Source organism: Schistocerca serialis, chromosome 7 (assembly GCF_023864345.2).
Source record: "Schistocerca serialis cubense isolate TAMUIC-IGC-003099 chromosome 7, iqSchSeri2.2, whole genome shotgun sequence".
In the NCBI taxonomy this organism is placed as follows: Eukaryota; Metazoa; Arthropoda; class Insecta; order Orthoptera; family Acrididae; genus Schistocerca; species Schistocerca serialis.
The window spans coordinates 389235478-389248190 of NC_064644.1; the positions used below are offsets into that span (position 1 = coordinate 389235478).

Here is a 12713-nt window from a genome sequence, read left to right on the forward strand (position 1 = left end):
ACGCGGCCATAGTGTACGTCCTACCAGTCATGCAGGCGGGATGAGATTCTCCTCACTCGCCTCCGCATCGGGCACAGTCCCTTAACGCATGGTTTTTTACTCCGGCGGGAGGACCCCCAATCTGCAGTGCTTGTGGCGTCCATATTACAGTCCGCCACATTTTACTTGACTGTCCTTTATTCTCTGACCAGAGGGCGGTGGTTTCCTTGCCACCGGATTTGCCCTCTATTTTGCAAGACGACGCAACGACTGTGGTTAAGGTCTTACGGTTTTGTGTCCTGTCCAATTTGTTGCCTCGGATTTTAGGGAGAGGATTTCAATGCGCTGCTGGGTGACTGGCTCACCCAGGTTTTAGGTAAGAGGTCAGCCAGTCACGATTACCTACTTGTTTCACTTCGATTTCTGTTCTCTTTTCCTTGTATTTCCTTTCCTTTTTTAGTGTGTTTCTTCCCCTCTTGTTTTGCCTCTGTATGTGAGGATTTGGAACTGCGTCAGGTCTGTGTCTCTTAGCCGTTCTCCTTGTTCGCTGTCCGTCTTCGTCCCTTCACCGCATGTGTTCCTGTTTCTATGCGTTTGGGCGCTGATGACCACGCTGTTTAGCGCCCGAAAACCTCAAACCGCACACACACACAGTAGATGGCAGAACAATGCACCTAATATTAGAAACGTATGTTTTTGGGGGTGTCCGCATACTTTTGATCACTAGTGTACACACACACATATATAAATGCCGTATGACATTATGGAATGATATTAAGCACAGTATGCTAGCTTTTTTAATTTTTGTATCATGTATGTCTAATAACGTTCGTATTGCAAATAGATATCTGTTCAGGCGCTTCAACAGTTCTTTTATGTGCTCCTCTCAGTTGAATTTTATATCAAGCTGTAATCCCAAGAATTTGACACTGTTAACTGTTCTATCTGTTTGTCTGCACATTTTAGACGTATACTCGAGGGAAACCTCTTACATGTTCTAAACAGCATTTGTGTATTCTTTCAAACTTTGGTGACAAAGAACTGGCAAGGAAACTTTCATTAACCGACCTTTCTAAGATTATACTTGATTTGCTATTTGTTACAATGAGGGTATCACCTGCAAAAAAAAAAAAAAAAAAAAAAAAAAAAAAAAGGCGTCTGGTTAGTTGATCTGGAGGAGAGGACGAAGCAGCGAGGTCATCGGTCCCATTGGATTAGGAAAGGATGGGGAAGGAAGTCGGCCTGCCATTTCGAAGGAACCATACCAGCATTTGCCTGAAGCGATTTTGGGAAATAATGGAAAACCTAAATCACGATGGCCGGACGCGGATTTGAACCGTCGTCCTCCCGAATGCGAACCCAGTGTTGGCATATGGCAGAGTTACTTACGAAAGGCCATCGATATGTAATAGAAAATGTAAGTGCTGTAAGATTGAATCTTGTGGGACACGTCATGCAATTAGTTCCCAGTGAGGTGGTGCCCTGATAGCTTAACACTTGTCTCTTTTCTAATGATACCCTTTGCTTCCTGTGAAACATACAAAATTTTAATCATTTTGTAGGATTTCCTGCTACACGGTAATATTCTTATTTACTTTAAAGGGCAGCCTGTAATTTAAGTACAATGAATTAACTAATTTCTCGCTGTATATGTAGATAGCCTTCTCAATATTTGAGCACTTTAGAAATCCTAATTGAGACTTTAACAATATTTTGTATGTTGTCAGATGGTTAAAAAATTTTCTTAAAAATTTTCGAGAATGCTGGCAAAACCGAAATTGGTCGGAAATTAGACGCTATTTTTTTATCTATTATGCTGTTGCATTAGCGAGTTGTGTCCTGTATCAAGGGGAGACTGATTAGATGCATCCAGGAGGTAAGAAGCTACGGCCCTTGAACGCTTCCGAGGCTACGTCTTTCCAGCGAAAGACATGTGACGAACTGTCTTTCATCAGACTTCAAATATGGTTTCCACATTGGCACAAGGGGATTCATAGTATGGGGCACACAGCATGCAGCTCTCCCAGTATGCCTTCCTTAACTTAATCCTTACAATAAGCTACTTGTGTTCTACTTCAAGTGATGAATGCACAAGCATAACGTAGGACTTTGGGACTATTATAATTCTCCCTTAAGTTGTTACAGTGGACATGTAAACCTAGAGCGACCGGCAGCCTCCCGTCTTTCGTATCAAATGGTTCAAATGGCTCTGAGCACTATGGGACTTAACATCTGTGGTCATCAGTCCCCTAGAACTTAGAACTACTTAAACCTAACTAACCTAAGGACGTCACACACATCCATGCCCGAGGCAGGATTCGAACCTGCGACCGTAGCAGTCGCGCGGCTCCGGACTGAGCGCCTAGAACCGCTAGACCACCGCGGCCGGCTCTTTCGTATCACTACTAAGCCAGACAGATGTGTTGGCAAAATTTTTTTAATACTTTTACATTCCTATTGCCTTTAGTTTCATCCGCCAGGTTAGCTGAGAGCGCTGGACTAGTGTAGGCGTGCTTGCCTCCGGATAGAGTCCACCCGGAGGATTAACGACGGAGGCCGGTGTACTGGCCAGCCTGGATGTGGTTTTTAGGCGGTTTCCCACATCCCACTAGGTGAATACCGGGCTAATCCCCACGTTCCGCCTCAGTTACACGGCTCTCAGAAATCTGAACACATTCGAACTATTCCATGGATTACACTAGTCATAGACAGTTGGGGTACACTAATTCGGTCCCGCGGGGGGAGGGGGGGGGGGTACGGGGTGGCGGCCGGTAGGGCGTCCAGCCACCCCTTAAACAAACCTTGCCAAATCCGATTAACCCTGCTGACCCTGCGTAGCTACAGGAAGAGGCACAAGCAATAGCAACAAGTATTTCCTTTAATTTAAGGAATATTTCGAGTCGTGATTACTATAATTTTGTAAACAAGATGAATAGGCTTTAAAATACCGCTGAAGACGGAACACAAACTCTGACAGTACGAGGTTGAGAAAAGAACTCTGCTTTGTCGGTTTGAAAAGAACTGTGGTGCTATTCGTCTCGATAAGTTTAGGCAAATCACAATAAACATAAATCAGGGATATTTGGACAACATGGTTGTGGAGTAACAGCGATTGATATAAATTAACTTCTCCTGCCACTCCTTGGTAGACGTGATGCCACCAGCAGTCGATCATACGTTCGCCCCTAAGATGGTCCCTGCGATGGGCTGAAACCGGTCGGCACGAAATAAATAAAAATCGCGATTAAGACTGTTTTCATAAGACTAAAATAAATCATGGAGGCTGGACACAAATTTGTGCCCTATCTGTACCCATCTCCTGTCGTAAGTGATTCGTTTCACCAATCAATAAAGGTGAGCACCTGTGTGTGTGTGTGTGTGTGTGTGTGTGTGTGAGTGTGTGTGTGTGAAAGGGAGATGGGCGGGGGGGGGGGGGGGAGTGGGAGGAGGGAGAGAGAGATTGCGCTTGCACATACACACATCCCAAGATTTTATCAACTGTCTGAGTGGCTGGCTCTAGCGAGTATTTTGTATTGATTGTTATAACGACACCTGAGGAAGACGATTAGTTCAATTGGTCAAATATTGAGCGCAAAAATAAACAAGCCGACTTGTGTGGACACCGGCAAGGATTCTTCTATTTTGAAATTTCCTAGCAGTGTTGATTGTGCCACGCGGAATGCAGAGAGAAGTGCCGAAGAGTTCTCAGAGTAGACCATTGGCCTCTCGTGTTTTTTTTTTTTTTTTTTTGTCATCCCGTCTTGTGTCTGAGAACATCGTCAGGTCATCGCTGAATTGGATTCTCAATGTTGAAATCTTTAACTGATTTCACTACACAAGCGATAGAGTTTCTCACATGTAGTGTAGGTATAATTTATTTTTAGTGTTACGCTCAATCTGGAGAAGCCCCTGGACTGACAGCAGTAGAATGATTTTGGTAGAGTACATCAGCCAACCGTTTTACATGAAGTCTCCACTTCTAGAAATGTTTCATGGTTTTATCATTCAGGCCTTAGATGCTGAGCAGTTCTCATAGACCTTCATTCAGTTTTCTACATTTTCTCTGTTAGAACCCATGTGCCAACGGCCTTGCCGCAGTGGTAACACGGGTTTCCGTCAGATCACCGAGGTTCAAGTACTGTCAGGCTGGGCTAGCACTTGGATGTGTGACCGTCTGGTCTGCCGAGCGCTGCTGGCAGGCGCGGTGCAGTCAGCTCTTGTGAGGCCAATTGGGGAGCTGTTTGATTGACATGTCCCCCCCATATCCGCATCCAGTGACGCCTGTGGTCTAAGGATGACACGGCGGTCGGTCGGTAACCGTTGGGCCTTCAAGGCACGTCCGAACGAAGTTTACTTTTAGTAAGAACGGTGTGTCAGCTGCATACATGCCCCCTGAAATTATCATTGTTATGTACAATTTGAACCCTCATTTGTTTTTTAATGTTCCACTTACTGTACAGTCCGCTCTGTTATATTTGCCAATTTTTTTGTTTCATATCAACTTCCTGAAAGGAAGACATAGTTGAATAAAGGAACGTAGTCTTAGTAACCTGTTTAATATGTTTTGTATTAATATATGATTTCTAAAGACTACAACGAACAAGGTATACTGCTATTTATTTTCCATGATTCGGCAGTTTTTTATAAAAAATTAATTTAGCTAGTTAATCATTTCAGTTGTGAGCAGTGGCAAATTGCCTCTTATCGGTTCGCCTAATCCATTCTAGTTTCGAAACAGTGGCTTATAGTCTTGTCTTGCATGAAGGTCTTTATCACTGATGCATCTCAGTAGAGCGAATTTTTGTGATTGATGAAGATGGTAGATTCTGAAGAGTTGTGGAATTTAACAGCAACTGATATTAACGCTTAATGTTCATTATTAAGTAAAATCTTTCAATTTGCCTCATCCACTGATCAAATGACGATATCAGTTCTGTTAGACAGATACCTTCTCCATAGTTCCAAGAATATAGGATATGACGTAATTCCTTCAACTGACTTATGTGGATCTACAGACGACAGTAACAGTATACCAAAAAATTTGAAGCTATGGAGTCAATGGACTACAGTTTTGATACAATTAATTGATTGAAAGAGCGTTTATCTGAAGCAGAACTGCGAAAAATAACATTAAGATAAAATTTCATTGCTTAGCATTTAGCAACAGGATATTTCTGATTGAGACCTAATGTTCCGGAAGACTCTCACAAAATGAATGAAAACCTGATGAAGCTAAAATACTTACACAGACTTGAGGTGCACGTTAACTGGAGAAATACTGTGCGATTTCTGGCAAAATGAGAAAAATGTTATTCAACCCTGATGACGTGCACAATATAAATATAGCTATATAGATTACAAGTGGAAGGGAAGGAAGACTGGTTTTCCTCCTTCAATCTCAAAGAAGAAAAAAGGAAAAAATTTGACAACTTCAGGGAAAAGATTTCCATTAATGAGACTAAATCTGAATCGAACATAGAGAATCGATAATAGTAATATCAATTAGACGATTAATCGATAAAAATATGAATAGATCTGAACAACATGCGCTCCATGCCGATCCTAATGTGCTAAATAAACCGAGGAGGAGGGATACCTATTGATAAACGAACTGTAGCCCATCCGCCCACAATGACCTTCCATACTTCTACAAAGATCTTTCTCATGTAATACGCAGGGTGAGCCAGGAGGAAAGGTACATGCTTCAAGGGTGGTAGTATTAGTGTTTCTGCACGAAATAGTAAATATGGATATATACCCTACTCCGAATGGTTTCCGAGAGAACACACTTTTAATATCACCATTGTACGTCTCTCTTGAATAACTCAAAAACCTCAACGTCCAGCGAAATCGAGCCGCAGTAATTACACTACATTCAGTTTCCTGTAAAAATGTAGTATTCGTTTTTCTCTAGCTTAGGAAGTTTTTGTAGGCTGATTTGAGGTAGTTTTCCATCTTGATAGCCCACAAGTATTCTCTGTGAGATTGTTCACCTCAACTTCCTCTTCATTACTGCGATATGTTGTAAGCAACTACAGTGCTTGAATAATACAAAAGAATAGATAATAATGTACATTAAACACGTTGTATCTTGGAAACAATTTCGAATAGAGCATATATCCGTACGAAGTTTTCTGTTCAGAGTCACTAATTACTTTTATCTCTCAAAGCATGAAACTTCCGCCGTGACTGCCATCTCTACAGTTTGATGCGGTGTGAGCTGTGCTGGCGCAGTGTGAGCTAGCGGCTGGAAACGACTCCAGCTGATCCTAATCGAAACTTGGGCCATGACTGTCGTACAAGTGGGTCGCCACTCATGAAATTCCGATGTCAGCCATTGTAATACTGCCACTTCAGCATCCTGCAATTCGCAACCTGCCCTACAAAGGGTTGGATTACTACACACCAACGCATGGGGTAGCTCTTTCGTTGTGGCAAAAGCACCACTTTCTGTTACGCATGCCTCAACTGCTAAATAACATAATTATAATTTCTGTTATTTTTATCCTTAATTTGATTCCGATTACTCGCTGATTCGTCGTGACAGGAGATAAATGGGCTTCAAACTACCACGAATTCAAATTAAATCAGTTTAGAACCAAGAGTTACGTAAGAGTATGATTGGTATTTTGTTGCTAATGAGATGACCACGGACCTAACGCGCCCTCTATGCACTCGAAATTCTTAGATTAATTATTATTTCTATCGAATTACAATTTTGGTAATTGTTTTTATTCACGTACAGCATTAATGCGAACTATTAAATAGTTCTTAGGTGAATCATCAACAAAAATCCCCTTTGCAGACACACACACAACAATGACATCAACTGAATCGCAAATCATTTGGGGTGTGGAGCGTCACAGTGATTTAATTCTTTCTTAGACTGTATAACTCATCTTGAATAAACAATCATGTTTTATTGAGGAAAAAAGAATACTTTTATGACGAGAAAAGAACTCGCGTAGTGTTTAGACTTGAATCGTGATAGTGCTGCTGGTTTAATTTTTATCTCTAAAAGAGAGAACATCTGTTATTTATTGTCCCATGTTTCATTTTCTCTTGCTAGACGCTCTTATGGCCTCCTTCTCGCTTCTTTCTGTAAATAAAAAGAAATTCATTGTATTTTGCTTCTTCATCTTAATCTCAGCCTGATGTTTTAATGGTTCATTTTACGGATCAAGCCGTTAGTTTTTAGCCGCTTCGTCGCGATCTGAGCATGTAATTGAGATAATGATTACTTATATTTATTACATAGAACCTGCTTGTTTTATCTTGACGAGGTACGATTGGCCAGTGCGAACAGATTTTGGCACACCTTTAATTTCAAATTTCGCGGTCATAGAACTTTTATTCAAGCCAGTTAATTCCAAAGGTAATACTTCGTGTTCTCGTTACTAAGTTACAGCGTCAGAGAAAAATACTTTATAGTCAAACTTTTGTCATGAAAACGTCAATATAGCTTTCTCTCTCGCCGATCGATGGATGTTCTATGTGATCTGAAACCACGATTCACTAATGACTCACTCCATTTTGTACATTATCTAATCTGAAAGATTTTTAGTATTTCCTTCTCGTCTCGGATCGCAAGTTACAGGTGTCAGAAGTATACTGCGAGCTGGGAATGCGTGAATAATGACATACTGCATGATCGTGACCCTTTCCCTGCACTTGAGCCAAAAATCACGTCTCTTGACACAACGGGGGACGCCGTTCTTATCAAGCCACGATATTTATGTGGACGGTGCCAACACTGTAATTGTGAATCTAGTACGTAAAAGAAACGGACACATTTTGATTATACACTGCCTGACAGGAAAAAAGTGAAGCACGCAGGACACGAGACTGATTGTCGGTGTAACTTCGTACACTAACACATCGTTGGTGGACTGTAAATGAGCAGTTCTCTGCGACAGATAGAACGACGACCGCATAGGTATATAAGGGGTGTTAATAGCGTCAAACGTTAAATTGTCATGGTGAAAGACCCTGTGATGTTCATAATCATGTGAGAAAGTGTTGTCAGTGACTGACAAAGCTTGAGACGAGCCTCATTGTTGGTCTCCATCTGGCCAGCTGGTCGAATCATGCAATACCCAGATTTGGCGGCGTTCGGGTGTATCAGTGGCCCAGTGTCCAATGCATGGGAATGTCAAGTCAAGATTAGAATAGGCCATATCTGGCCATTGAAAGGGAGGATCATCTTGTTGTGCACCAAGCGCATTTTAACCCATCCACACCTGCGCCTGAAATCCGAGGACACGTAATGGACTACCTGTACCATTCAGTGTTGTACAGCACCGTTGATAGAAGACTCACAGCAGCCGGACTGGGCAATTACCGTCCCATGTGTAGGCTGCTGTATCACTACAAGACAAATGGATAGATTTGCAGTGTGTAACGTTTCACGTATGCAGGCGAGTTATTCAGCTGCCTAGAACTAGAAAGAGGTGAGGTGAATTTGCTGTGTGCCCAGTCAGTAGCCTCAGGGTCCAAGGATATCGGTGTGGCTGTCCAAGCTGTCGTGACCAGTAAAAGTCAGCCCAGGTACGAGGGAGAGTAAATGTGCCCGGAAATGGGTAAAACCCAGAACAGGGAATTTTGACAGCAGTTGCTCGCTTATCCAAAGAATAGACGATACCTCAGAAGTACAGAAGTGTAAGTCGGACTTCTTGGCACAACTCTTACAAATTCTATGGTAAATCATAGTTACATAATCTGAATACAGCTGCGAGCTAAGAAAAATGAGGTACATTCAATGAAAGAATAATATTTTCAGTATCTCGAAAATTACAAAAGTTAATATTTTACAGTGACTAAGTATTTTCACAACGAACATTAGACTTAATTGAGCAAACAATATCTCAGATGATAGCGTCACACTATATTGCTATTTTATTCACTGATCTATTATGTATTTGTATCCTTTTCATTATGCAAATGTTTGTCAGCATATGCTATTCTTCACAACAATACAGCAACTAATTGCAGCATGAGTATCTCAAATCTTATTTGTGTGGTTTTATAATGAATATTATTTTGCCGAAAGCTTTATTGAAATATGATGTCAATCGATATTAAAAAACCATGGTAATTTAAGAAGCGGTCAACCACATGTGTTAGAGAGTACCAAAAGACTCTTCTATCAAGCATAAATAGACATAAATAAATGTTTAAACCATATTTAATGCATTTTATTGTCATTTACCTTGAGAGCACTTACTCAAAAATGCTGGCTTATTTATTTATGAAGAAACCTTTATTTATGTTTATTGTGAGTGACCTGAGTGTGACTGGAGCTTTATAATATTTCTTTATTTAAATGCTATAGTAATATATAAGTTTGGTGCAGAAGTGGTTAAGCTGACTAAAAATCATGTCTGTAGAACGTTCTTGGGAACAGTCTTCAGCCAATGAGAGTTAGACAGTGGCGAGGCATTGTTGCAGTCAAGTAGAGACAGTCACCCTTCAAACGATGCGCTCAGTGGAACGATTCAGGACACTTTAGGTTGAGATCTGGTGAAATCCAGGTAAGCCTGTGGTAATCTGTGTTGTTCGATTATGTAGGTGATAGATTCCGGTTAGTGAATGACCGCTACAATACACTAACTTTTGAATGGACTCTAGGACTCTATCCCGAGGCTGACAGTGTTCCAGTGCTGAAATTTAACTCTCCTGCTTGCATTACGGAATTGAGAATAGACAGAGTATGAGTTCCTACTCGCCGTTTCTTGTGTGTTAATGTACAAATCGTCATGCTGAACTCTGAATTATTGTGAGCTGGCGAATACTTCGTGTATTGTGATCACTAAATGGACTGTTTTTCGTGTGTCTTGGATGACTATTTGATCTGGGGTTATAGAAGGAGTACTATCCATTTGTATAAACACTATCCGACATAAATCTCTGTCGTCTACATCAATTTCAGAAGTCAGAATAGAACTTTTTATGAATTATTTATTTAATTTTTAATTAATATTTCTGTTTATTTTATTAATTCGTAATTCTAGCAGACGCATGGACTATTTGACTGCAGAATCACAGGCTGTAGGTCATTATTTGCAGTGAGTTAGCTGCTGGGTATGGAAGCAGAAGTGTGAAGCACGAACCTACGACGTTATCGAGCTGTTCATTGAAACAGAGCTGTGCATAGCCTAATTACTGAGGTGCGAGCAATGTCGTGTGAAGACACAATTGGTTTCCTCGTACGGAATGCTGGTTAGAGATTCTGCTCAGCAGAATATCCATTAGGCACTGTTTCAAGTGGTATCTCGACTGGAAAGCATGGATTCCTGATGAACGCCGTCGCATTGTGTTGAGAGATGAATCGCGGATTTGCGCTCCTCAGGATGACCATCGTCGGTGAGTATTGTGTCGACCTGGGCAGAGGTCCCATTCTCCCGGTGTTTAGGAATGGTACGGCGGTACTACTGACCTCATAGTCTCTAGAGCCATCGGGTATGACTTCAGGTGAGTCATGAGCATTCTGATTCCTCACCTCTAAGCAGCAGTACTGTGGTGCCATTTTTTCAAAAGGACAATATTCGTCCACACATGTTATGTGTCTCTAAGAACAGAATGATGTTGTGATACTCCTGCGGCTCGCAAGATTCTCAGATCTGTCCCTGACAGAACATGTGTGAGACCACCTCTAGTGTCAACTATATCCCAGTGCCACATTCCAGAATATCAAAGACCAGTTGCTACAGCTGTGAGCCAAATTGCCTCAGGGGAGCATAAGACAGCTTTACTATACCGTTTCCAACCGAATCATTGCATTCATCCAGACCAGAGGGTGCAACGTCATATTGGGGTGTAAAAGTAGACTGCCTCCAAGTGGTACACCCCGGGCAATGCCGAAAGGTAGCTAAAAGTCTACTACTATCGTGGCGCTGCACTATGAGTGTGAACTCATCTCGCGACTTAAAAGTGCAAATGGAAGCAAACAATAAAATGAATGGGCCTTCTCAAAACCCAATGACAAGACACCTCGGCCCATCAGTCCGAGTACTGAAATTGACATAGAATGTATAAGTAAGACTAAATGTGATATCCTCTCAAGACTAGCACGGGATAACAATATACATATCATACTGGTCCAAGAAACACATGTAAACCACGAGGCAGATCTCATGAAAAGAGGTCTCATAAGTGGATACACTGTTGCTGGAGCTATTCACCATGAAAACTATGGATCTGCTACATATGTGCGTAATGACATTGATAACTGGGCTACAATAAAAATAAGTTCTTTGGATAACATATTTTTAATAGAAACACTAGTAAGTAACCTCACAATAGTCAATGTGTATAAGCCTCCTAACATCCAATGGCCAAAAGAAGCACTCCCTGAAACAAAATACCCTACCCTCTTAATGGGCGATTTCAATAGCCACCACAGTTCATGGGGCTATAGTGAAAATGATGATAATGGTCAAGCCCTACTGGAGTGGGCAGACATTGAAGACCTGCAACTAATATATGATGCTAAAGAGAAACACACCTTCTGGTCAGCTAGATGGCAACGCGGTTTCAACCCAGATCTGTGCTTTGTTAGTAGAGACCACAAGGGCAAAGGTTACCCATCAAGCAGGAAAGTATTAACTAACTTCTCACACAGCCAGCATAGACCTGTCATTGTCCACATTGGAATACAAGTCCCTCTTATAAAATGAGCTCCAAAACCAAGATGGAATTTTGAAAAGGCTGATTGGGAGTCATACGCAAAACGTGCCGTTGCCGCTGTACGGTGGATAAAGCCAATAATTAACAACTATGAACGTTTTTTTTCTACATACGATAAATAATAAATAACGTCATATTGATAAGTGAGCTCAAACCGCTAAGTTCTTTATAAATTTCATTCGATTTCCTAATCACCGAAGCAAAATCATATACCCTCTCAACCTGTTAAGTTTCATTTAGTTTTCTCCACCCATTCTGGGTGCTTCATTTTCGCCAGGCAGTGTATTTTATTCAAACCTCAATAACATGCATCCAACATATCTCTTCTGTTACATAACAAGAATCCATGGGAGCCGTATCGGAAGCGTTCACATAGTAACAAACATGCTTGTAACATAACGAGCAGTACCTAAGCGAATGTATTTCATTTCTTTAAGAAACTATTTCCCTCAGAAGTTGAGCCAGACCAGTGTGAAATTTGTTATGGACTTAAAATAAAATAGGAACATAGTCGAATACTTACGTTTCATCTAGAATACCTAGAAGAGTCAAAAGGAATCTGAAGTGTAATTGTGTTACACATTATGTACTAGTAACTGTATGTGAACTTGAAACTGTTTCACCAGTTGGTTTCTAACCTTGCATCTCTCGATGTAGTCAAGTACAGTCTGAGGGCTAAAATCCGGCGTCACGACGCATTTCATCCCAGTGTCCATGCTCCAGAGCGTGAATATCGTCCCACTTACCCAGAAGAACCCAGTTGTGAACAACAGGGTGTCGACTGCTCCGAAAGGGGCATCGTTGCGACTGAAACCATAGACGACGACTGATAAATCCCCAACTTAGTCATTCCAACTATTTGGAAGTGCAGCAACACAATTTTTTTTCTCTTTGTAAAAACTAGCACTTTTAAAAGAGATACTAAAATAATGTCAGTATACCGCAACAACCGACAGTTGCTTTTCATTTACCATCACAGTGTACATAATTAAAGTGAATAAAATTCGTCTCAGCCACTATCGCTTACGCAAGACAAATCTGCCATCATC

General features: G+C 41.2%; 1 protein-coding gene across 1 annotated transcript in view; it reads right to left on the bottom strand.

Moving 5' to 3' along the window:
* LOC126413119 (uncharacterized) overlaps window positions 1–12713 on the bottom strand; it is a 114992-nt gene that overhangs the window by 58778 nt on the left and 43501 nt on the right. Inside the window, exon 4 of the mRNA XM_050083011.1 lies at window positions 12303–12471. Coding sequence (XP_049938968.1) covers window positions 12303–12471 — 169 coding nt within the window. The remainder of the gene's footprint in view (window positions 1–12302; window positions 12472–12713) is intronic.